The 25,000-nt window shown below is 45.6% G+C and overlaps 1 protein-coding gene across 1 annotated transcript in view; it reads left to right on the forward strand.

Annotated features, from left to right (window-relative positions):
• The first annotated feature begins 603 nt into the window (after positions 1 to 603).
• The window catches only part of SPON1 (spondin 1), a 229,346-nt gene continuing 204,949 nt past the window's right edge, over positions 604 to 25,000 (forward strand). Inside the window, exons 1-2 of the mRNA XM_087821746.1 lie at positions 604 to 953; positions 18,626 to 18,732. Coding sequence (XP_087677872.1) covers positions 716 to 953; positions 18,626 to 18,732 — 345 coding nt within the window. The 5' untranslated portion in view covers positions 604 to 715. The remainder of the gene's footprint in view (positions 954 to 18,625; positions 18,733 to 25,000) is intronic.

Below are 25,000 nucleotides of genomic sequence, written 5' to 3' on the forward strand. Positions count from 1 at the left end.
AGGCCCAATGGATGAGTTTTTTTTGTGTGTGTGCCCATTTGTCATCACCCAATCTGACTTGTTCCAACAGCCCTAGGAGAAGAACAGTAGTCAGACCGTCATGGCACCTGACCCTGCCTTAACTGCTTGGCTGGGGCCACAGTTTGCTCACCTCTACGAGTGAAAGTAATTTCGCGTATCGTGTGCAGTGGGGGTGGAGAAGGTGAGCAGATACCACAGGTGAGCCTCCGGCTTGTACCTAGGTACAGAGCAGCTAGTGCAGCCAAAGTTAGTCTGTCTGTCCCCCCTCCACGCCGCCCCGGGTGCAGCGGGGGGTCGGGGCCGCAGCCTCCTTGGTGGTGGGACAGAGCCCGCAGTGTCCCTTTATCCTATGATTTCCTCGCCAGACCCTGGGAATCAGCATCGCAAAATAAACACAGAAGCGCAGCTAATCGCCAGCTCGGAAACAAAACAGCGCTGCACTGGGGATCTGGGCGAAGCCGGCCCTCCCCCTCCGCCGCGCCCTCCTCCCTGCCTCCCTCCCTCCCTCGCGCGCCGCTCGCTCCGCTCGGCTCGGCCCCGCGCAGCGCAGCCGCCCAGCTCCGCAGGCGCGTCTCCCGCCCCGAGTTCCCGCTTCCCGCCCGCGCTCCGCCGGGTCTCGCTTCCGCGGGGACCCCTTCGGGCAGGAGTGGCGTGGCGAGGGCCTGCGGCGGCACAAAGTTGGGCGCCCGCGAGGATGAGGCTGTGCCCGGCGCCCCTGAGGCTAAGCCGGGGTCCGGCGCTGCTGGCCCTGGCGCTGCCCCTGGCCGTGGCACTGGCCTTCTCCGACGAGACCCTGGACAGAGTGCCCAAGTCGGAGGGCTACTGCAGCCGCATCCTGCGCGCCCAGGGCACGCGGCGCGAGGGCTACACCGAGTTCAGCCTCCGCGTGGAGGGCGACCCCGACTTCTACAAGCCGGGAACCAGCTACCGCGGTAAGTGGCCGGGCGTGGCGCTGGGGGCGCGGGAGCCGGCCCCTGGAGGGCGCCGACCGCGCGGTGCCGGAGGAGGGCGCCCCGTCCCCGGGCTCGCGGTGCCTGCGCAGCCCCGCGGGGCCCCTGCCCTGCCGCCCGCGGCCCCTTCGGCGTGAGCCCGTTCCCGAGCCTGTTCCCGGCCGTCGCGGGGCCGCGGCCGGGCGGGGCGACCCCCACCTCCGACGCGCGGCTCCGGGCGCGGGCTCCGGCGACGCAGCGAGTCGCCCCGGCCTGGCTGCGAGGGAACCGACCGGCTGGGAACAGCGGGGACCCGCCTCTCTCCAGGTCCGCCTCTGGAGTGGAGGGGACCCTGGTTTCTCCTAGTTGGGCCCCAAGCAAGGTGGTGAACCCCGGCTCTCCCCGCTCCCATCCCTGGAGGAGAAGATGCCAGCTTCTCTCTGGCTGACGCCTGGCGGGACCGCCACTCTGCTGCCCCCGACAGAGCCCTCAGGAAAGGGGACTCGAGGCTCCCCCTCCACCCGGCGCGGGAGGAGGGGGAAGAGCGTGCCGCGTTCGGGACGGGTCTCAGGAAAGAACTCCCAGTTATTTTCTTCGGGTCCCAGGCGAGGGGAGACCTGGGTGTCTGGGGCAGACCCCCGGTGGAGCGGGCCTTCAGAGTCTCTGGGTGGTCCCGGAGAGGAAAGGGGGCCCGGGGAGGACCGAGAGGGAAGCCCAAATTCCCGAGGCCTGCTCCCCGGAGGCCGGGGGACCTTGGCTCCCGAAACCCCAGGTCGGTGTCCCAGGGAGGTGGCGCCTGGCTCCTCGGCGGAAAGCGGGCTTTCGGGCCTCGGGGAGGGGGTGTCCAAGCAGGTGGGCGCCTCCGGCCGGACGGGCAGCTCCACCAGCGCAGACCTGAGGACCCCTGACTCCATTCCCACGGCCCATCTCCTCCCTCCTCAGCCCCCTGCCCCCCATCTTTCTCCCAGGCAGCAGCTGCCTCCTCCAGCTGGGTGGCAGGACGCGGGGCAGGGGCCCCGCAGGCGGGGAGTGACGGGCGCGCGTCCTCCACGCCCGCCCCTTCGTAAGTCAGCTCCGGTACCAAGCAGGGGAAAGTGGGTCGTTGGCGCATCCCGCGGGGCAAATGGGTTCGCAGCCCCCGCCCTTCCACACCCGCCCTCCCGGTGGGAAGCGGTGGGAGCAACACTGGGGAAAGTTAGGGGCAGTGTCGGCGCGCGCCCTGGCCAGAGGCCACCCTTCTGTGAACGATTCTCCCGCTTCCCCGGGTGCGTGTCCCCGACTCTCCACCTGGAGCTCCCGGGGCCCGCTCGCGTGCGCCCTGGGCGCGCGGACACGCTCAGCGCTGGGCGCGCAGCCCCCGGACCCGGGCGCTTGGGTCGTAGATCTTGGGCATCTTGGGGACTTCACCCGGAGGACAAAGACCTTGGGCGGAGGGCCCAGCGGGACCCGGCGCGGGAGCGCGCGGGCGGGGTTGGCGCCGGGAAGGAGCCGGAGGGACCGCCTCTCCGCGCCCCTGGGAAACGGCCGGTGCTCCCAGCGGACGGACGGACAGACCCAGAGGACGGACGGACGGACGCAGGCATAACCCCACTGGTCTCTTTCGCCCTCCCCCAAACGGAGAATCCGCGTTTTCTTGGGAAATTGCCCCAGCTCCACGTGGCAGGGAAAGATGCGGCTTTGGAGTCAGATGGACTTGGGTTTAGTAGCTGCATGACCTTGTGCAAATCCTAGTTTCCAGCTGTGAAAATAGCTGTTTATTGTGTAGTTGTGCGGGATAAAATGAGTTTACAAAGATGAGTGTGCCTGAGGTCTTCAGTACGTGTTAGCTGGAGTTAGATATGCAGCCTTAATTAATTTGATAATGAAGGAATGTGCCTGGTCAGATTTGTTTTGTTTTTGGTGTGTGTGTGTGTGTTTGAAAGTAGGTTTTCTCACCCTGGCCGGTGTGGCTCAGTTGGTTGAGCGGAGTCCACTGCACCCAGAGGTTGCTGGTTCAATTCTGGGTCAGGGCACATGGCCGGGTTTGGGGCTGGATCCCTGGTAGGCGGTGCAGGAGGCAGTCAATCAGTGTGAGTCTCACATCAATGTTTCTCTTTCTCTCTCCCTCTCCCTTCCCCTCTCTCTAAAAATCATTAAGTAGGTTTTCTCACTGCTCCACCTGTCCAGTCTACCAGTGAATGGTGGTTTTCCAGGTCTTCAAGAATTGAATAAATGAATGGTTGATTTCTCCATGGTAGGAGCCTTGCCTAAAATTGTTCCTAATTTAACCCAAGAAGGATTTTTTTTAGATGGTTTGGACCAGTGTGGGGCCCAGGCCAAGTGTCCTACCGGGCATCCCTTCCCACAGGACTCCTCCCAGTTTGGCTGAGCACCCGCAGCAGCAGGTGGCCCCAGCACTGGGAGGGAGGTGCTTCAGGTAATCACAAGGACCAGGAGGTTCCATGACTGCCTAGGTGTCCAGGCCTGGAGGTGGGAACTGGGGCTAGGGGAGAGGGGAGCACTAGATTTTCACCCTACAGTTATTACAGCCTAAAATGTTAGCCTTATGGACTCTGAAGCCCCCACTCAGGCTATTAGGTGGGCGTCCATCCTTTCTCCTTTCTGGTGGCTAAGAGATCTTGAAAGAAAGACTTTGCAGAACCACGCTGAGGCCGTCCGTGATTAGCAAACCTGATTCCGCCACTCAAAGCTAGGAAGAAAGGGGTGCTGACCTAGTTTGACATTTTTCTGTTGGCTTATACTTTCTTAGAATAATTGTGTGAAAAGTAAGTCTAATGCATTCTTCTTGGAGTATTGACTTAGGGCTGTGGAAATTAACATTCCCCTGGTGTTCTATTTGCTTTTATTTTTTTTACTTTTTCCTGAATGAGGGCCCCTCACAATCCTTGGAATCAATCCCTGGCTTGTTTTCCTGCTTCAAATCTTTGTCCTCAGTATTACAGTTCATCCCCAAATAGCTTCCGCCCTCCATGCGCCCCACCCCAGTATATCCTTTAGAGTATATCCTTCAGGCTTTCTGGACTGGAATAAAATGGTCACTGTTAAAATATATATATATATATATGTATGTATATTCAAACATGGAGCTTCTTCTTTATTGCCAGGATCCAACTGGGATTATTATTCAGCATTTTCCAAATTGTGGGTACTATATTGACTTTCTTCTCTCCCCCACCTCTCCTCTCCACTCTCTCTCCTGCCTCCCCCATCCCGGTCTCTGCAATAATTGTGCTTTAGAAAGCTCTGAAAGGCCTGCTCTGTTTCTGAACCACAGCCTTCTTTGAAAAGGAGATTATAGTGATTAAAAATAACAAGATGAGGATCCTCAAGGGGGCATTCCTTATGGGAGGACAATTTGCAGGACCAGCCATTCCCAGATCACAATTTCAAACCAAATAGAAGAAAATCAGTTGAAACGTTCAAGTATTGATTGAAAATAAAAGAGGCTCTTTTGTCTGATTTATTAGGCCTGTTTATTGGGAAAATAAAGCCAGACCCTGGCTAATGAGAGTGGCTTTTCCTAGATGCTCTCTAAAGGGAAATTTCAAGGAACTTGATGGGAAAAGAATGTCCAATTGAGATTTGAAAAGCGTCTCCAACTTCAAGCATAACTGGGGGATTTACTGTAAACTGGGAGGTTTAGAGACCTCCAAAGTTGCTTTGCCTTCTCTTTATCTCACTCTGGGGCACACACTGCCAGAAGAGTATGTGTCCCACACTGTCCCGCCTCTGCCTGGTAGAAAGAGCACAGGCTTTGATATTGACTGAGTCTGTTTCAACTCCTGCTCAGTCACATAATTACTCTGTGACCTCGGGCAGCCCACTTCACCTCTCTGAGCCACAATTTCTCCAACTGTTAAATGAGAGTGCTCTCCCACACCCCATTCCCAGGGTTGCTGTGAGAATTAGAAATAATCCTTGTCAAAAGAAGGTGTCACACAGTAGGTGCTAAAATAAATATATGTTATGAGATGATTATTTCAGAAATAGAAAAATACTTGGCAGCGAGCACTGGATCAGGCATTGTGTTAAGTGCTTCCTACTCATCTCACGTCTTAGTTCTTGTAGTACTTTGAGGTGGTTTATTATTATTCTTATTGTGCAGATGAGAACACTAAGTTTTAGTTTAGTAACTTGCCAAATGGTCGCACAGCTAATAATCAGTGAAGTCAAGATAAAAATTCAGGGATGTCTGCCCTGGCCGGTGTGGCTCAGTTGGTTGGGTGTCACCCAGTGCACCAGGAGGTTGCTGGGTCAATTCCCGGTCAAGGGCATATGCCTGGTTGCAGGCTCGGTCCTCGGTAAGGGGCCTGCAGGAGGCAGCCAATCGATGTTTCACTCTCACATCAATGTTTCTCTCCCTCCCTCTCCCTTCCAATTTCTCTAAAAATAAACTATTCTTTAAAAAAAATTCAGTGATGTCTGACTCCTGAATCTTTGCTCTTAACCAGTCTTCTTTACAGACTCAATAACAAAGTGAATTGGGAGTAGAATGAATTCACTCAGCTACCCTCAGCCTTCTGGATGGTGTCTTCATTGAAGGAAAACAGCAGCAACAAGTCAAGATAATAACTAACATATTTTAGGACACAAAGTATGAAGTGATGGATCCTTATTTACATTTGCTTCCCCCCTCCACCTTTTGTAGAGTTCAGTTTTGCATTTTCCCTCAAACTGGAGAATTAATTTAGAAACTTGAAGAACCTTGTCAATCTTTAGCCAATTCCTTTTGTTTGTAGGGAAACAGAAACAAATTGGATAGAAAAACTGATTTGACTATTGTTTTATTTTTACGTGCAGACTTTATCTAATCATGCCTGTAAAATTAGATGTTTGAAAAATATGGAGGTATAATCTGAGAAATTTAAGCTGGATAGGGACTTTTAAATAAACTCTTATCCAGTGTGGCGTTTTAAAATTAGGTACTGCCAATGATATTGTAATTAATTGTAAGTCACTCCTCCCACTTCTACTCTTTTTTTGTACCATTACTCTCTTTCTTTTTAAAGATTTTTTGAGGTATAATTGACATATAACATTATATATTATATGTCAACATAATGATTTAATATTTATATACACTAGAAAATGATCACAATAAGTCTAGTTACCATTTATCACCATACATAGTTACAATTTTTTTCTCTTGATGAGAACTGTTAAGATTTACTCTCTTAGCAACTTTTAAATGTACAATACAGTATATTTAAAATTAACCATAGTCACCATGCTTTACATTATATCCTCAGGATTTATTTCTTTATAAATGGAAGCTTGTACATTTTGACCACTTCACACCCATTTTGTCACCCCCTCCCCATCCCCTCTGGTATCCACCAATCTGTATCTATGAGTTTGGTTTTGTTGTTGTTTTGTTGTTTTTATTGTTTTGTTTTGTTTTTTAGATCCCACATATGGGATATCATACAGTATTTGTCTTTGTCTGACTTATTTCACTTAGCATAATTCCCTCAAGGTCCATTCATGTTGTCATAAATGGCAAAATTCCATTCTTTTTTATAGCTGAGTAGTATTCCACTATACATACAGGGGTTGGCAAAAGTAGGTTTTCAGTTTTTGGTATGGAAAATAATACAATAATTAATATATAATAACACAAGAATAAGCTCTTTGTTTTGCACACTCACAACTGTAAGCCTTTTGCCCCACCCTGTATATATCACATCTTACTTATTCGTTATCCATCAATGGACACCTAAGTGAGGTTGTTTCCATGGCTTGGCTGTTGTAAATAATGTTGCAGTGAACATGGATGTCCAGATAGCTCTTCAAATTAGTGTTTTCATTTTCCATTTCCCTCTTTTTTATTATTTAAATTTACTTTTTAATCTTTGTCCCCTTTTCATAAGTATTTAGTTCAAATTGATAATAAAAACGAAAAGATGCATACATATCTAAATGCTTAATGGTTGTGGAGACTGTTCATTGCTTTCAGTTTCATGAAATGCAAAAAAATGGAAACACACCAAAAATGAAAGCATATCATATTGTAATTTTTCAAGGTTTAAACTTGAGCACTTCTCTATAGACAGTTACGTTGTTATTTCTTCTGTCTTGTCGCTGTGCCATCATCTGGCACTCCCTGTCCAATAGGTAACCACTGGTCAGAGTACCTGAAATGTAGCTAATCCGAATTGATATATGCTGTAAGTATAAAATACATACTTGCTGAATAATTAGTATGAAGAAAGAATAAACTCATTAATAATTTTATATTGATTGCATATTGAAGTGATATATATATTAAGTTAAATAAAATATGTTGTTAAAATTAATTTTATTTGTTTTACATTTATCCCTACTGAATACCTATTAACAAAGAAAATTAATTTCACTTGGCTTGGGTTTATTTCTATTGGGCAGCACTGTTTTAGGATGTTCCTATCAGCATAGTTACAGCCAGCTCATTTACCGCCACTTCTGAGTTAACTCAGCATGTGGCCAAGGAAAGGAAGTAGAGGGCAAGCAGCTTTCTTTTAATGATGTGACCCAGAAAATGCACCCAGAACTTTCAAACACACTCTATGGTAAGAATTTAGTCACATGGCTACACCTAGCTGCAAGGGAGCCTGGAAAATCTAGCATTTAGCTGATCAGCCACATGCCTAGCTAAAACTTGGAAGAGGAATTTATTTTTTCAAAAGGATGAAGATAAAAATGGAATTGGGACAATTAGCGGTCTCTGCCACATGTTTTAATGCACAGTCATGTAAAAACACAATATTTCATATTCTTGCAGTGACAGGTCATCTAGATGGGTCTTCTCAAAGCATGTGAAGTTGATATAATGCTGACTGAATCAGTAGGGGAAAGAGTGTGTGTGTGTGTGTGTGTGTGTGTGTGTGTGTGTGTGTGTGTGTGTTTTGATAGGTTTCTTACTGAAAGGACAGAAAGGGGCCAATATGTTGGAATTGCCAATTCTGTCTCACCCTCTCCCTCAATAAAGGAGGAAGCTGCAAAGATAGAAAGGAGTGAAGGTACAATTGGATAAAGGAAGAAAATGCACACATATTTGTGTGTGTGTGTGTGAGAGAGAGAGAGAGAGAGAGAAAGGCAAGAAGGAGAAAGGAAACTAAATTAAAAGAAAAGAAAAAAAACACTGGGATATACATTCAGAATGAAGATGAAAGAAATAATTTGAGTACAGTGGAGTCTCATCTTACTTGAGGGTTACATTCAAGAGGCACTATGGAAAGCCAAAATCTCGTAAGTCAAAATTATTCCTTAAAAATCCTTTGAAATTGTACATTAAATATAAATTGTACTAGATTCAATTTAGCCTTATTTTTGTACTCTTCCAGACAGTTTTGTTAGTGAGGAATAGAAGTAAACTGACATTTCCCAGTAAATCCAGCACGTCTGGTTTTCCCCTCAGCATCGGGAGATCGTTGTTTCCTAAGCCGAGTACTGGATGTGTGTGTGTATGGTTCACTTGTCCTTAAACACTGACATGAAAAATCTGAAATACTCACTATATGATGGAGTGAGGGAATCATGCTCATTCAAGCACATAATGGAGTAGCAAGTGGCCGAAATTATCTAAAGCTTTATTTCCTCTCTTTTTTCTCCAACAGTGTGTAGTTGTGTTTGAATATATATCAGGGAACTTGCTACATCACATAAAGCTTTCTATGTGGCTGGCCAGCTCTTGCTAGTAGGACATTTTTACTGGGTGTTTTGGCTGGAGTTGAGGCTAAGGTAGGAAAAGGTCAAGGGTGAGGTGACACCACCAGAAGTCCTTTGCAAGCTCAGCATAGACAAACCTAACTTTCACAGAATAATCATAACTGCTATGAAAAGTTCAGAGAAACTTAAACAGGGGCCTACTCACATCTGCTGAATAGCCGAGGCCTTGGAGATCCAAGGGAAATAACTTGAATCCAATTTACAGTTGTGGTGCAGATATTTGCAAGTATGTCTCATGGACTGTGTGAGAGAGGGAAAGGATAGGGAAGGATTCCAAGCACAAACCACCGTGTGTGGGGCACAGGAGTGTGGGGAGGTGGGCAGACTCAGAAGCAGGCCACACAAGCTGAATGCTGATTCTAGATGCTACGGAAGCTCTTCTGATGCTCTTTCTCTTCCTTCCCTCTTCCTGCCTTCTCCCTCTTCTTCATTTCTGCCTTCTCCTTTTCTTTCTTCTTCTCCTCAAAACAGCAATTGAATTTTCTCAGCTCGCCAGGCTCATTCCCAACCCAGGGCCTTTGTATGTGCTCTTCTCTGTGTCTAGATTGCTCTTTGTATGACTCGCTCCTTGTTTTTTAAGTTTTAGCTCACATGTTATCTCTTTAAAGAGGCCCCTCTGACCACCAATTTATGTTTCCCATTACTTTTGCCTGATTTTATTTTCATCGTAGCCCTGAGCCACTCTCTGAAATGATCTTATCCTCTGCCTCCTGGAGCTAGAGTACAAGCTTTATGAGATTCAAGGACTGTGTCTTTCTTATTGTCATTCTATTTCTAGCACCCAGAACAGTGTGTGGCTATAAGAAGCACTAGATCATTATTTGTTGAAAAAAATTAATGGACCATTTAAACCCCAAGAACCCTGGTGTGAGCTCTCCCTCTAAGATGGAAGGAAGGACAAATGTTTCACTCTCTGCCAGAGAGAGAGGCGAGACCAAGGGTTGGGGACAGACAGCAAGGAGCTCTAGGAGGTTGAGGGCAGGCAGATGGCCTGGGTCCAGGGTGAAGACTGTTGGGAGGGAAGAGGTCAGCAGTCATATGCATGGTGAAAGCTGGATCCTTGATGGTTCAGAGGTGAAGAGCAGAAGACAGAAGGCAAAAGAGCAAAGGAAAGGGGCTGCCAGCTTCAGACACTAAGTCTGATTATATGGAGAATAAAGCAGATGGGACTGTTAATGCATCAAACCTAGAAACCAGTTATTAAAGTGACTTTCCCTGGAATCAACACTTTGTAGGGTCATTTTTGCTGTTCCCAAACCTAGCTATGCATCAGAGTCACTTGGAAAGTTAAAAACCAAACATAGCTTTACTGGCATCACCCTAACAAAGGGCTGGATTGCAGGACTCTATATACTTTATTTCTTTTTCTTTTGAAATAAGATGGTGAGGCACAAAGAGAAGGTGGCCAAAAGGTGGTCATTTTTCTATGAACGTTTTCCCCCATCACCACCTGTCCCAGCCACCCCCACCAGACTCCCATGCCCCATGTACTTTAGCTCCTAGTCACCTCACTGCCCTATCCTGTTGCAGTGGGACACAGTATAGTGACCCGTGGCATGTCCTCAAAGCCAGCACAATAGCAGCATCCCTTGCCTTGGCAGTGAGTGGTGAGGAGAGAAGAACCCGAGCTTCCTTGAGGTGACCACACTCAGACGGGCGGAGCCTGAGCTAAGGCTGACTTAGTTGTCCTTCTCTGCTGCCAGCATCTGCCTCCCATGTAACTTTCACTCATCGTTCCGGTTCTATCCTTGGGAGTCAAGCCTGTAAGATTTCCCCTTGGCCAAGTATCAGTCCTTGAGGTGTTGGTGGAGAAATAGCTGCTCTGACTTCTGACTCAAATGCCCATTTCTTTAGCCATTCCTTACAGGGCGCTGCTGCTTGTTGCCTTGCACCTTGTACTCCAGGTGTGCTCTGATCAGGATGGAACAAGGCCCAGTGATTGTCCTGGACACTGTGTTTGTGTGAAGCTTGCCAGGCCTTGTGTTTGCTATTTTGGCAGCTCTGCTCTGGGATCACACCAGGCTTGTAGCCAGCCAAAAGCCCTGTGATTTGCTGGGAGGCCTGCTGCCCTCCTCACACGACACTGGTGTAAGTGGTCCTTGAGCATAACCTTTGACCTGGTTCCCCATTACACGAATCTAGCATATTAGGGCCCACCCCTGTAGCTGTCAGCCATTCATGAATCTGTGTTCTGTCAGTGAGTAACTAATCCACATTATCTAATTTTGGATTATCCACAATTTTAATAAGCCTGACTTAGAAGTCTTTATCAAAGAAGTTGATAAAAATGTGGAGCAGGTCCGGGCTCTGGATAGAGCCTTCTGACATCCCCTAGAGTCTTTCCCTAAAGATAATATCTAGTTAAATAGTTTTGAAGTCAGCTGATCTGCTCTCAGCTCAATGACATTTAAATACCAGCTGCCACCCTCCTGGTCAGCCACCTCATTTTAGTCACAAATACTGTTTCTTAGTCTGCTAATGAATCTTATAGTCTAGGCAGAGTTATTTTCTTTCTTTGCTTCAAAATTAGTCAGAACTCTTTCCACTGCAAGTGACAGGAATAAAGTCAAACTAAAGCAAGAAAGAGAACTTTCTGAGTCCCATATTTAGAAAGTCCAGGGGTGGATCTGGCTTCACATATAATTGGATCTAGAGACTCAAATGAGTATGCTCTCACTCTTATGTTCTCTCTCTCTCTCTCTCTCTCTTTCTCTCTCTCTCTCTCTCTCTTCCCTCCACCTACCTCTGTCTTGCTCCCTCCATCCTTTATCTCTCTGAATATCTGTGTGTTGCCCTCATTTTATTTACTAGAGATAAACTTTTCTCAAATGACAGGAAAGATAGCTGCTAACGACCTTCAGTGAAAAACCTTTCAGTTAGTTCTGTAACTAAGAGAAAATCCCTTTCCCTCTAATTTCAAACTGAAAAATCCCAGGGAGGGATTCTGATTGGTCCAGCTTGGGTCACACACCCAGGGAATGTATGGAGATAGGTTGGTTTTGGGTCACAGTAACTATTGTGACTATATCTTAAGAGGGAGAAAAGGACTGTGACTGGTATCCCTGAAGGTCACATGGTCACAGTAGGGGAAGAAGTGGAGTCCTATACAGCATATGTCCTGTAGAGCTTCCTGCCCTCATTCATAGTCTGAGCTACATTCTCTTGGCTGACCTATCCCCAGTTCCCCAGAAGCACCCTTGCCATCCATTCCTCTTCCTATCCACGTGATGTTCAGCTCAGGGCCCATTCATCGGACTCCCAGCTATCCCATGATGAAGTAGCACATGAGAGAAAGAATGAACTTATATTGAGCTGTTATAATGTATTTCGTATTCATTATCTTCTTTAATCCTTATGACAAATTTATGAGATGATAATGATGATCCCTATTTTATACAGGAGACTTAACTTATTTATTTTAATCCTCACCTGAGGATATGTTTTCACTGATCTTAGAGAGAGAGGAAGGGAGAGAGAGACAGACAGAAACATCAGTGTGAGAGAGAAACATCAACTAGTTGTCCCCTATACATGCCCCAACTGCGGATCAAACCCACAACCTAGGTATGTGCCCTGACTGGGAATTGAACCCACAACTGTTTGGTTGGCACTCCAGCCAACTGAGCCACTCAGCCAAGGTTTAATATATTTTATTAATTTAGCAAACATTTATATATACTTACTATTAAAAATATTTATTAATTGTCATAATAACAACATGATCTAAGTACTATTACTGCCATTTTATAGATGATTAGAAACTGAGACAATGAGGGGTTACAGAACTTGCCTAAGGTTACACATAGTAAACAGAGGGGAGTTTGAATGCAGGTCTGTTGCAATTCTAAATATGCATGATCTTTAATTTGGAAGGGAAGATGTTTCATCTCTGCCTGGAAATTCTGAGAGTATTCACTGAAGATCACCTAGGGGAACAGCATAATCCAACCCCATTATACGCACTTGCTCACCCTTGGACTTTTAGCTCTGTCTTACTATCTGCCAACCCATTACCAGCATCTTTTTCTGCCTGATCCTGGTAGAGTGGGCTGAATTGTTGTGCCAGTTTCTAAGTGAAGCATGTGAGTTGCAGCCCCCCAGAGCTCTGGAAGTTGTGCAGAGTGGGGAGTGGACCACAGTGGCTTATGTAATATTCCAGCAGTCCATACAATGTCATGTTACAAGTTAAGGCAGAAGCTGAGTTCCTTGTATTGACCTGTGGGCATAAAGACTGGGGCATCTCAGTAACACATGTCTGGCTGTGTGATAGAGCTGGGATCTGGTTCAGGACCTCCTCACTGAGATTGGGGCTGGGGTATGAACCCCAGAGGCAGAGTGGTGAGGGTGATGGCAATGAACAAGATCCATTATTGGTAAGGGTAATGGGCATAGCCAATGAATTGAGTAACAGTTCATTAGAATTTATATTGGATGGTTGACGCACCAATATTTGAAGGACTCAGAAATCTATTGGGGAATTAGGTGGAACTGAAGTTTCACATGGGAAGTGTATCCAAAGGTAGGGAGAATTCAACTTTAGTTGGAGATTTGAGGCTAGGCTCTAGTATGAATTATCAGTCCTCATATAAACAAGTCAGAAAGGCCCTTCCCACTGAGTTGATCTTTAGAGTAGGACTGTAATCCAATAATCATAGTCTGATATTCCTAAAAAGTAAATCTAAATATGACATTCCCTAACTCAAACTCATCAGTGCCTCTTCATTGCCTCCAGGGTGGTATCCACACTTCTTAGCAAGGCTCCGAAGGCTTTAACTGTCTACCCACCATGTTCCTTCCTCCCCTAGCCTCTTACCACACCTTCCATTCTAGCTTGCAATTTATGAAATACGGAATTACTTCTAGTGTCCAAGGCCAAGACTGGCCTATCATGCCTTTCTCTCTACCTGGGATGCTGTTGCTCATCTTGCCCACAGGACAGATTTCTATTCCTCATTCAACTTGCAGCTCAAATACCATCTTTTCCTCGAAGCCTCCTCTAACTCCCCCAGTAGAGTCACAAATTCCCTCCTCTAGGATCCCAGGCAACTTTGTTCATACCTCCGCAATACCCATCATATGTTATAAAAAATATTTACTGATGTGTCTTTTTCTCCCATCTATTAGACTGTGTGCTTCTAGAGGGCAGAGGCCATGCCTCTTCCCTCTGTGTCTCTAGGGGCATAGCACTGGGCTGGTACAGACAAGTGTTCGGTAAACAAAAGAATAAGGGAGGTTGACATATTACACATGGTAACCCATAAAACCCATGAGAACTTTGGGGAGGAACCAGAGCAGGAGTAGCAAACTATGCACTAAAGACAAACTATTTGTTATTTATTTATTCATTCAACAAGTTATTTATTGAGAATTTTCTTTGTGTTAAATATGCTAAATGCTAAAGATACAGTACAGTTCAAGACAGACTTGGTCTCTACTCTCATGGAGTTTATAGGTTATTAAGCAAGACTGTCATTTAATAATTCACAAAAAAATTAAAATTGAGCAAGAGGTATTCAAGAAAAGGAAAGGGGTGGTGAGAGGGTATATTGTGTGGATGTGAGGGGCTGAGACAGCACTCTATCTTGGGTGTGATGAGCTGCAAGAAGACTCAGTTCATTATAAGGACTTACTCAAATCCTCCTATAACCTGGCCCCGCAAAAGTCGTCCCCCAAAACAATATCTCCGTTGCAGTCTTCTCAATGGGCTTTTGTTAGCACCTACTGGAGTTTTCTTTGGAGATTCAATCATTGTCCCTGACGACCAACTCTTTGAAACTCATTGTTAATCAGCCTACTGGGCGCCATGATCTTCATCTTCATCATCATCATCATCATCATCATCATCTTCGTCATCTTCTTTTTCATCCCCAACATCACCATGACCACCCTACCACCACCATCCTTTACAGTTCTTGGATCCTTTGTATGCGCCAGGCGCTGTGATGAATGTTTATTTAATCTTTTCCACATTCCTCTGAGAAAGGCAGTATCATTAACCTCTTTTTAAAAATGAGAAAGAAGGAGGTTAAGTAACTTGCCGGGGGTCACATAATTAATAAGTGGTAGCTCTAAGATTCTAATCCAAAATCTTTGTTCTTAACCAGTTTCCTGTATGTGCTCACAGGATGGCTCCAAATGGACCTTTTTTTAGTTAAAAAAAAAAATCCTTCGTAAGCATTTTTCTTGAATTTCTTGGGTCTCTTAATGGCCTCTCTTGGGAGGTACTTGGAAGAAGTCATTAGAGAGGAAATTTTATTATTTATTGCCAAGCAGTCATCTTTAGTCATTACTAGAACTCAGAATACGCTGCACATTTGTTCCTTTCAGGAGAGTCGTATAACAGGGTCCTTTGGAGAGACAGGGTCCCCTGTCTTCCTTCAAATTACACTGTGTAATACCATCGTCACCTGTGATAATTATGGTTCGAAACACCACACTGAGTTCAGCCTCTTGTGGGTTGTATTCAAACCTTAGTTTCCTAGAGCCTGCAGGAAGGCAGCATTCTGGGAAGCTGGGTTTATGATTAGTCCTTTATGGGCACCGCACAGATGTATGAGAAGATGAACACAGATCATTCAGAAACACTTAATCAAAATGTAACTCACACACAGAAAAGTTCACTAACTAGTGGGATAATCTCATCACTGATAATAACAAGAGCTAATATTTAAGTGCCTATTATTTGTGAAGCATGATCTTAAGGCCTTTACATGTATTAATTCATTTTTGCTTCACACTAATACTTTGAAGTGTTTTTATTATGCCCATTGTACAGGTATTTTAAATCTTAACAAAGTCCAAGAAAAAAGAGCACTCAGGTCTTGATGGAAAAATCAGAGGACACATCACACAAAAGATGTGAAAATATAACTAATTTTTGAAGAGGTTTGTTAAGAATGGAGGAAGAGGAACATTCCAGGCATGTGAGGAGCCTGTGGAGAAAAAACGTACTGCAGGGTGAAGTGATAAGGTTTTCCAGGAAACTGTCAGTGCATGAGTCCCAGGACTGGAATGCACTGTGGCCAGGAGTGGGAATGTGGTTGGTGAAGCTGGAGAGGCAGAGGCCGAGGGCCTGTTCGTCTATGAGTCTGAGCTTTATGCTGAAGCCAGCGGCCGGGAAGCAGGGGTTGACTACCTGTCTTAGGTTGGGCTCCCAAGATGCAGAATGTATTCGTTTCCTAGGGCTGCCACACACAGTACCACAAACCAAAGGCTTAAAACAATAGGAATGGTTTCTCTCATATTTTTGGAGGCTAAAACTCTGAAACCAAGGTGTCAGCAGAATTGGTTTCTTTCTGGAGGGTCCAAGGGAGCATTTCTTCCATGGTTCTTGCTTCTGGTGACAATCCTTGCCATTCCTTGGCTTGTAGATGCATCACTCCAATCTCTGCCTCTGTCATCATGTGGCATTCTGCCCTGTGTGTCTCCAGGTCTCTAGTTCTAAGGACACCAGTCATACTGGATTTTGAGCCCACTCTAATCCAGTATGACCTCATCTTAACTAATTATACTTGCAAGAACGCTATTTCCAAATAAGGTCACATTTCCAGGCACAGGGACAGGATTGCAACATATATTTTTGGAGGACACAATTTAACTTATAAACCCTCAGGTGAGGATTTGGGTGCAAGTGACTTATTAAGGAAGTGCTCCCAGGGGAAACCAGTAAGGGAGTGGGGAAACAAGACAGGATGAAGAGGCCCTGACAGGCTGTCACCTCAGGGAAGGTCCCTAAGAAGAGTTTCAATCTGATCCTGGAGGCCCATTTTGAAGTGGCAGGTACTCCTCAGGGTTGTCCTCCCTGATGCAGGGAGCTGGGGCTGTCCTATTAGGCAGAGCAGGCTCCAGTGGCCTGAGGGCTACAGGTACTCGCTGCTAGAAGCAAAGACACATCAGCATCAAGGGCACTTTAAAATGGCCAAAAGGAAGTTGAGGGGATCTGGGCAGAGCACCTTTATTGTCTGCTCACCCTCCTCCAGAATTGTGGCCTTAAGGGCCACCCCGCTCCACCCTAGATAGCCTCAGGCTGCTTTGGGGCTCTCTGTCTGTCCCTCAGAGATCTCAGCTGTTTCTACTGACACGATAACCATCATTTTCTGCTTGCCACTGCTGAGCACCACACTTTTCTTACTCTATTGTGCTTCCCCCACCATGCCTTCTTACTTTCTATCTGACCTTTAGGAGACATCAGTAGCCAATAGGAATGCTACTTTACTTTTGCAGGATGAACTGACCAATCACAACATGAGATCTGCAGTCTCTGTGTCCCAAAGTTCTCCTCTGGTATGTCACTGTGTCAGTGGCTCATGGACAACTGAACATTATCCAAGACGTTGGTTTTAGCTTTAGGAGTTTTAGGGGCCTTCATTTTCAGGACTGAAACTAGTTTGAGGAATTTGAAGGACGAAATGCTCCTCCCCAACAGGGGGTTGCTTATCAGAATTGCATAAATATATGTTAAATGAACTGGTTAATTTTTTTTTAATGTAACCAACACTTATGGAATACCCATACTATGACACATATACTCAGTATGTGCAACCATGGGTGGAGTGTTAAACTGGGGAGAGGGTTTGGCCCTAAGCCTGCCTCTAGGTGATTTTACTACCTTGGGGGTGTCTGTTGACCTCTCTATTTCTTTGTTTCCTACCTGTGAATTTGGAAAGCTAGAATGGAGCATTCTTGGGATAACTTGAGGCTCTAATAGTCTGTAATTCCATGTTTAAAGGCCAGAATCTTAGCACTTTGATCAAGCAATAAAGTAATCTAAACCTCAATTTATATCAATTCCAAGAAACTTGAATAGAGTGTTTATTAGATGTCACTCTCTGTGCTAGGTGCTAGGGATACAAAGATAATTAAAAACCAGTCCCTCTCCAGCATTAACTGACAGTCCAGTGGAGAAGGCAGGTAAAAAGAGAACTGCAATTCAGTTCAAAAGTTACAATAAAAGATTTCCATCTTAGGAGATTGGGTATACAAAGAGATGGGTGAACACCATTGCTGAGAAGGCACCTGAACTAGATTTCAATGAAAACAGTTCTCTGGGTAAATATAAGAAGGAAGAGTATAATGTAAATTCATAACCCCAGTTACTATAACAAAACCCCGTAATATAAGTTGATTTCCAGTTTATGCAAAGTACAATATAGTTGTCTCTGGTCAGTAAGTGATTCTTTGTAGTTATTCAGAAGCCCAGGTTCCTTCCATCTTGTGGCTCCTTCTCCTGGGACAATAGTCCTCTGCTGTATCCCCTGCTTTTGGCAGGCAGAGGCAGGAGAGAAGAGTAGAGGATCATGTGGAAAGTTTGTATGGGCCAAGTTGAAGGTAGCATGCATGAAGTTTACCCATGCTTTCCACCTAACTGCAAGGGAGACTGAGGCAATGTAGTCTAGCTGAGTGCAGTTCCCTTGACCACTGGCTAAGTGGGCCAGGTCTACTGGAAAAACCCATAATGGAGCAGGCAGCAAATGCTTCAAATCTACTTTAAGGGGTTGGCCACCCCTTAAGGAAATGTGTTTTGGAGAACACAAGACGGTTTCTGCCAGTTTGTGCTATAAGCAGCTAGATTTCCCTTGGGCTGATCTAATGGAAGTGTATCATTAGATAACTGTCAAGATTAGAGGTGCTCACCAGGGACTATATCAAATCGTGGTTACGAGGAGAGAGCACACCTCAACGTTGGCTGGTTAAAGAATTCCCAAGTGAGAATTTAGCACTTAGCAGGTTCTGAAATGTAAAAGGGAGCTAGGTGGAGAGAGTGAGAATTTAGCAGGTTCTAAAGTATAGGAGGGAGCTGGCTGGAGAGAGTGAGGATTAGCTACTTAACTGCACGAGTCTTCCCCCCTGTCCATTGCCCCTGTAACCCACAGGCCTGGGAGGCTGATGGAGAACTCACATCTACCCACTTGACAGATGGAACGCAGTGGATTCCCGTGCTTACAACCTGCTTTCTTCTCTCTCCACAGTGACACTTTCCGCTGCCCCTCCCTCCTACTTCAGAGGATTCACACTGATTGCCCTCAGAGAGAACAGAGAGGGTGATAAGGAAGAAGATCATGCTGGAACCTTCCAGGTAAGACCCTTTCCGGGCTTATCCAGTGGCCTTCATGGCCCTGGTAGGTTGAAGCCAAGTGAAAAGCGGACAAACTGAGAAGCTGAGTAAAATGAGAGGTGCTAGCGTCGGAGGTGCCTCCTCAGGCAGTTCCTCTGACGGCTGCCCAGGTGGCCCAGGTCTTCTGGAAAGAGCCATGAGGGAGCAGGCCCAAGCGCCTGGACTCTGCCCTCAGGGCTGGCCGCCAGGCAGGGCTTGTCTCTGGGCTCACGGGGCGTTGGGCAGCAGCAGCCTGGCCCAGGAGAGCGCTGGAGCCCAGGAGCCGGCTCCTTCCCGCAAGGCCGTGTCCCAATGGCCTGGCGATTCCCAGGCATAAAGGGGACAAGAGCCCAGGATGGCCAGACTGCAGCGAGCTCAAAGCTCAGGAGAAGGACCGTCAAGGGAATGGCGGGATTGATTTACGGGGAAAGATGAAAAGAATTAACTGTGCTTTGCTTGGCTAAATGAACAGGACCGAGTTTAAGAGGTGGTAATGGGCTTTAAATGTCAGCCCTCACAGAGCAGCCTCCTCCAGGGGAGGCTTCGTCTGACTTTGTACAAAAGGGCACAGCGCGACGAAAGTGGGTCAGGGGAAGAAAGGGACTCGCAGAGGCAAGGGCCCTGACAGGGAGTCATATTTCACTGTGCAATGGCCTTCCAAGGGAAGTGGCGGGAACATCTTCTCCTTTCAGGGGTTTAAAAAGAGGCCGGCGAGTTGTCAGAACATGGCCCAGGAGGACTGGGGCGAGCCTAGGGGGGCCTGGCCAAATCCGCTGTAGCCATTACTCATCTTGAACTTCCATTGTTCTGGAATCCATTTCTATCTGGCATTTGCAAACTCAGACAGAAGAAGGTACGTAGGCCCATAGTTGGCTGCTGGGGACGCTGATACAATTTGTGGGCTTCACAGAGGACCCTGCCCCAAAGTATCTTCTCCATACAAAGCTGTATTTTAATCGCTTGTGGCCAGGTTGTAATTTTGAGCCCTGTGATTTTTTTTTTTAATGTCCATTTTGTAGGATTCTGAGCTTCTGACCTAGTAGGTCTGTTAATTCTGTGCTTATTGTAGTGTCTTTCTATGTACCTAGATGGCAGGAACCTTCTTGGCATGTATCTGAAGGAGTTACCCCACATAATACTAACAACAGCCTATATATATATATATTTTTTGGTACTTACCATAAGCCAGGCACTAGGTTAAGTGCTTTACCTTATCTTGGTTTATTTTAATTTAATTAGTTTGTCTTATCATAGTTTTATTGCTATTTTATAGATCAGGAAATTGAAACTAGAGAGATTAAATCATTTGCCTAAATGGCTAGTAAATAGTAAGACCAGGTTCCAATATCAGGTGTCTGATTCCAGAAACTGAATCTTTTCCATAGAGCATTGAATAAGCTCCTGGCACAGGTGTGTTTGGACAGTGCATCAGTTACGTTGTTCATTATAGGGAAAGGAAGATGCATGCATCCAGCCTGTAAAGCATTAAAATATATTCCCCTTGTCCTTGTTGTGCTAGTTTACCTGGAGGTGTGGATGATTTCTCAGATTCGGGCAGCTGAGAGATCTGGGTACTGAGTGTCAGGAGGGATAACTTTTGAAGAAAAGAAAAGGTGGGGGGTGGAGTGAGGGCTTGTGATCTTAATCTTCACCCAACCAAAACATATCTGCTTTAAAATGATGCTTAGAGATATATACCCAAAAGAGTTGGAAGCAGGGACTCGAACAGGTATTTGTACACCCATGTTCATAGCAGCATTATTTACAATAGCCAAATGTCTGGATGGATGGATGGATGGATGGATGGATGGATGGATGGATGGATGGATGGTGGATGGATGGGTGGATGGATGGATAAAATATGGCATATACATACAGTGGAATATCATTCATTCCTAAAAAGGAAGGAAATTCTGACACATGCTGTAACATGGATGAACCTTGAAGACATCATGGTAAGTGAAAGAAGTCAGCCACAAAAGGACAAATACTGTGTGATTCACTTATATAAGGTACCTAGGATAGGCAAATTCATAGAGACAGAAAATAGAATGGTGGTTGCCAGGGCATGTGGGAGAGGGGAAGTAGGGAATCACTGATAAATGGATCTGGAGGTTCATTTGAGAAATGGTAGTTATGTTCACTTAATGCACTGAACTGTACACTTAAAAAAGGGCTAAAATGGTAAATTTTATGTTATGTATATCCTACCACAATTTAAAAAATGATACCTGAGTTAGGCCAGATGGGGCCATGCTGTAGAGTTGGGCCTGTGGGGACATGGCTTCTCTTGCTTTAACGCTGTTCTATTTTAATTCCATAGCTTAATAGTTCTCACCAACTCACTGTTGTTTCTGCTCAGTTAAATCTTCGTCTAGGACACTGATTGGTGAATACAAGGCCCTGCTCACAGTGGGCAGTGAGTAAATGCTTGTTGAATGAATAAATGAACAAATTACGTTTTAATACCAGTGTCCATATTCAGTTCCATTTGGAACTGTTTTAGAACTCTTGTCTCTTTATGCATACCTCCTTTCTCCTTCTCTTGGAGCTTTTGACATCCTTTCTGATTACATCTTAGTGGTTGTCAGAGTGTGATCTCTGGACCATCAAGAGCAGTGTCACATGAGAACTTGTTAGAAATGCAAAATCTCAAACCCCACCCAGACCTACTGAGTCAGAAGCTCTGAGGGTAGGGCCCCCACAGCCTGTGTTTTAACAAGCCTTCAGGGGGAAACCGATGCATGCTAGAGCTTGAGAACCAGTGTTGAAAGGAGACATAGATCCAGCCCATCCCACGTGAACTCCTCCATCATCACATCAACATATCTGTCTGCTCCTATCTATCCTCACATTGCTTCCACCAGCCCCAGAGGGATCCAAGTGGGAAACAAATATGAAAAATGCCTAGCATACAATAATACTGCGTGTGTGCCAGATGTGGTTCTGAGTGGTTTTCATTTATTAACTGAGTTAATCCTCAGAGCAACACTATGAGGTCAGCACTATTGTCCTACTCACACATGAGGAAACTGTGGCCCAGAGGAATTGAGCAACTTCTTAAGCCCACTTAGGCCTGAGTGATAAGGCTCAGATGCAAACCTAGGCGTTCCAGGTCCCTGCCTCCAAACCTGTGTACCCTGCCTCTCAGGGTGGATGTGTTAAGTGAAAAAATGAGGGTGTACTATGACTTTTTTAGGGTGGTAGTTTCTGTACCAAGGACTTTATATACATTATCCTACTTAATTCTTGCAGCAATCTTGTGAGGCCAGTATTGTTATCCCCATTTTCCAGATGATGAAACTGAGTCTTCAAGAGGTTAACTAATTTGACCAAAGTAATCCAGCATCTATGGAGGGAGAAAGGGGCAGCTGCTGCGCCAGTGATTTTCTCTCACTCCATCTCCCTGCCCGCTCCTGCCCTACCTTGTGCATTAAGTGCCCACTCCACTTGGGTTCCTATCGCCTAAGGCGTGAGAGGGGAGGCATCCTAGGTCCTGCTTCCGTCCTCTCCTGTTTCAGACATGGTGGGCTCTGTGCTTGCCCCTCCCACTCTAACATAAAGTCCTTTCTCTCTGGACCAAAGCTGTCATCTGAAGTCATTCACTTGCTCATCAGCATCAGTTCAGTGTCTCCTACGTGCCAGGCACTGAGGTTGGCACTGGGGATATGATGGTGAGAAAAAAAGACATAGTCTTGTCCTCATGGAGCACACAGTGTCTCCCTTGTCACTGGACCTTAAATGACCTATGTGACCCATAGGCGTGGTAGAAAGGCAGCAAGTCATCAGTTGGGATGTGAGTAGATAATCAGAAACGACAAATGCCGTTGTAATTTTAAAAATATACACATAGCGATTAACAGATATTTAGATATGCTTCTTTGTTAACACCCTCCCTCTAAATCTGACAGCTTTGAGGACTTAACATCAACAACAAAATTCTAATACTCTTTAAATCTGGTTAAAGCTTACGTTCTTCGTTCTGAAAGTGACTCTGAGAGTGGGTGGTTTTGCTTCTAAATGGGTGAGCCCTTGCGTGGAGCATCAGACTCACCAGGTACAGAGACAGCAAAAGGGAACTTTCATGCCCCTTAGACTCCGCGGGAGGGCCTGGGGCTGCTCGGCACAGGGAGGTACGCGTTGCAGCGCTGCCCACTCTGGCAGAGGGCCCGAGAGAAGGGGGTCCAGCCTCCTCTGCTTCGAGCGGAGGGCCCGGCATGGCAGCATTGGCACAGGCTGGGGCATCTGCCTCTGGCTGCCAGACGGGAGAGACACAGGAATCTCTCCGATGAGCCAGGTGGGTGTACTCATGGTTAACTGAAAGTGACGAGGAATGCAGGGCCGGGCTGCCTGCCCCAGAGTAACCCACCCAGTCTTTAAAATTGTATTGCTGAAAGCGAATTGCTCCCTGGAACGCTCACGGCCAGCCAACTGCCTGCTCACTCTCCTGTGTGCTGCAGGCCTCTGCTCAGATGTCCCTTTCAAGGGAGGCCATCCTGATCCCCCGATTTAAAACTTCCCCTCTCCCTTCCCCCCCTGAGCTGGACTCCTTGTCCTTCTTTCCCACTTAATGCTTTTTCCGTTGCCTTTGTGGTCACCTGACATGCTATCTATTCCACTTGTTGACTTGAGTATTACCTGCCCTCTTCCACTAAATTATAAGCTCCATGAAGCAGAGTTTTTATCTGTCCTGTTTGCTGCTGTATCCCCAGCACCTCGAACTCTGCTCTGTACAGAGTAGACGTTCAAGTATTTATGGACAGAATTTTAAGCTGCTAATTTATAATACTATTGCTTTATTTAATTTAAATTGAAGGCCTATATGCATCAACTAGTTTAGGCAACAGTCTGACAATCAAAGGAAGAAAGACTCATGATAAAGGGCTGTTTGCCTGAGAAGATCCCTTATCAATACCATGCAAACAAATATTTTTTAATAGCTAATTATTTCATATTCTTAATCACATGTTTTGAAACTATTTTCACTATCTCCTCATTAATAATAAATATTTATTAGCATGTAATGGGTTCTGAGCCATGTGAGAAGCTAAAAGAGTTTTTGACACACTTTTCAAAAAACCAAATGCTATTATTGCAAGCCTGTTCTTAAGAAATCTTAGTTTATAAGCAGACTTCTTTTTTTACAGTCACCTAAGCTTAATCATCCACCTTATAAGATATTAGGGTTTTTTTCATCTGCCTCTTATTATTATAAATAATGCATAAAATTTTTTGCATAAATTTCCCCCCCTTATTTGGTATTATTTGCTAGAATAGATTCCCAAAAGTATAATTAAAAGTGCAAAGGATATGGACACTTCTGTGTTGTCGATGTGTACTGCAAAGGTGATTTTCATACCCTTCCCTCTCCAAAAAAATTTTTACTAAGCACTCTTTTTAACAACTTGAATAGGGGCCTTCCATTATGGCAGCCACATCCGCTGACGTGAAGGAGAACATATATTTACATATCAGGACTGGGCATCAAAGGATTTGGCAGATCAACTTGATGGACCAAATCTAGTGAGATGAAAGCTAATGGAGGAGCCAATAAACTCACCTACCTAGATCCAAATTTCAAAGGTGGTAGTCAGGATCCCTCTTTGGGAGGTGATAAATAGTGCAAGAAGAGAGACTAGGATTTGTGGCTGCACATTAAACAAACAACAAAAATACCCAGGATTTTTAGTTGCCCATAAGTAGGTTTAGAACACATCATCCCTGAGATAGGACCATAAAAACTGATAAGGTCTTGGGATGCATCATAGGAGCATGGACACAAGAGTCAGATTGCTTTCTGGGATTCTTAATCCATCATGAGAGAGTCCACAGTATTCACTTTGCTTCCCTGTAAAGTGCACCTTTCTAGTGAGCAAATGTTGCAGTCTAAAGTACATAGGTTTTTTTTATTCAGTCATTTGTTCATTCGAGTATTTTCACAGCATTCATAGGACCCTGTACTTTTCCTTCAGGGTGAGTATGACAACTTTCAATTGTGCATTTGTTTATAGGATTGTTTTTTAATGGTGCCCTGCCCCACCAAACTGCAGGGCAAAACCAGTTCTATTTTGTTCACCAGTGTTTTCTCACAACTAACACTGTACATGGCTCGTGGTGGACACTGAATAAATATTTGCTGAAATGAATGAATGAAAGCACTGATTACCAGCTGCATGAAAGGCAATGTCCTAGGCCCTGAACATATGAAGATGAATAATTAAGGCCCGGTCCCTGGTGTTAGAAGATCAAG

This window comes from Miniopterus natalensis, chromosome 11 (assembly GCF_054644295.1).
Source record: "Miniopterus natalensis isolate mMinNat1 chromosome 11, mMinNat1.hap1, whole genome shotgun sequence".
NCBI classification, from domain to species: Eukaryota; Metazoa; Chordata; class Mammalia; order Chiroptera; family Miniopteridae; genus Miniopterus; species Miniopterus natalensis.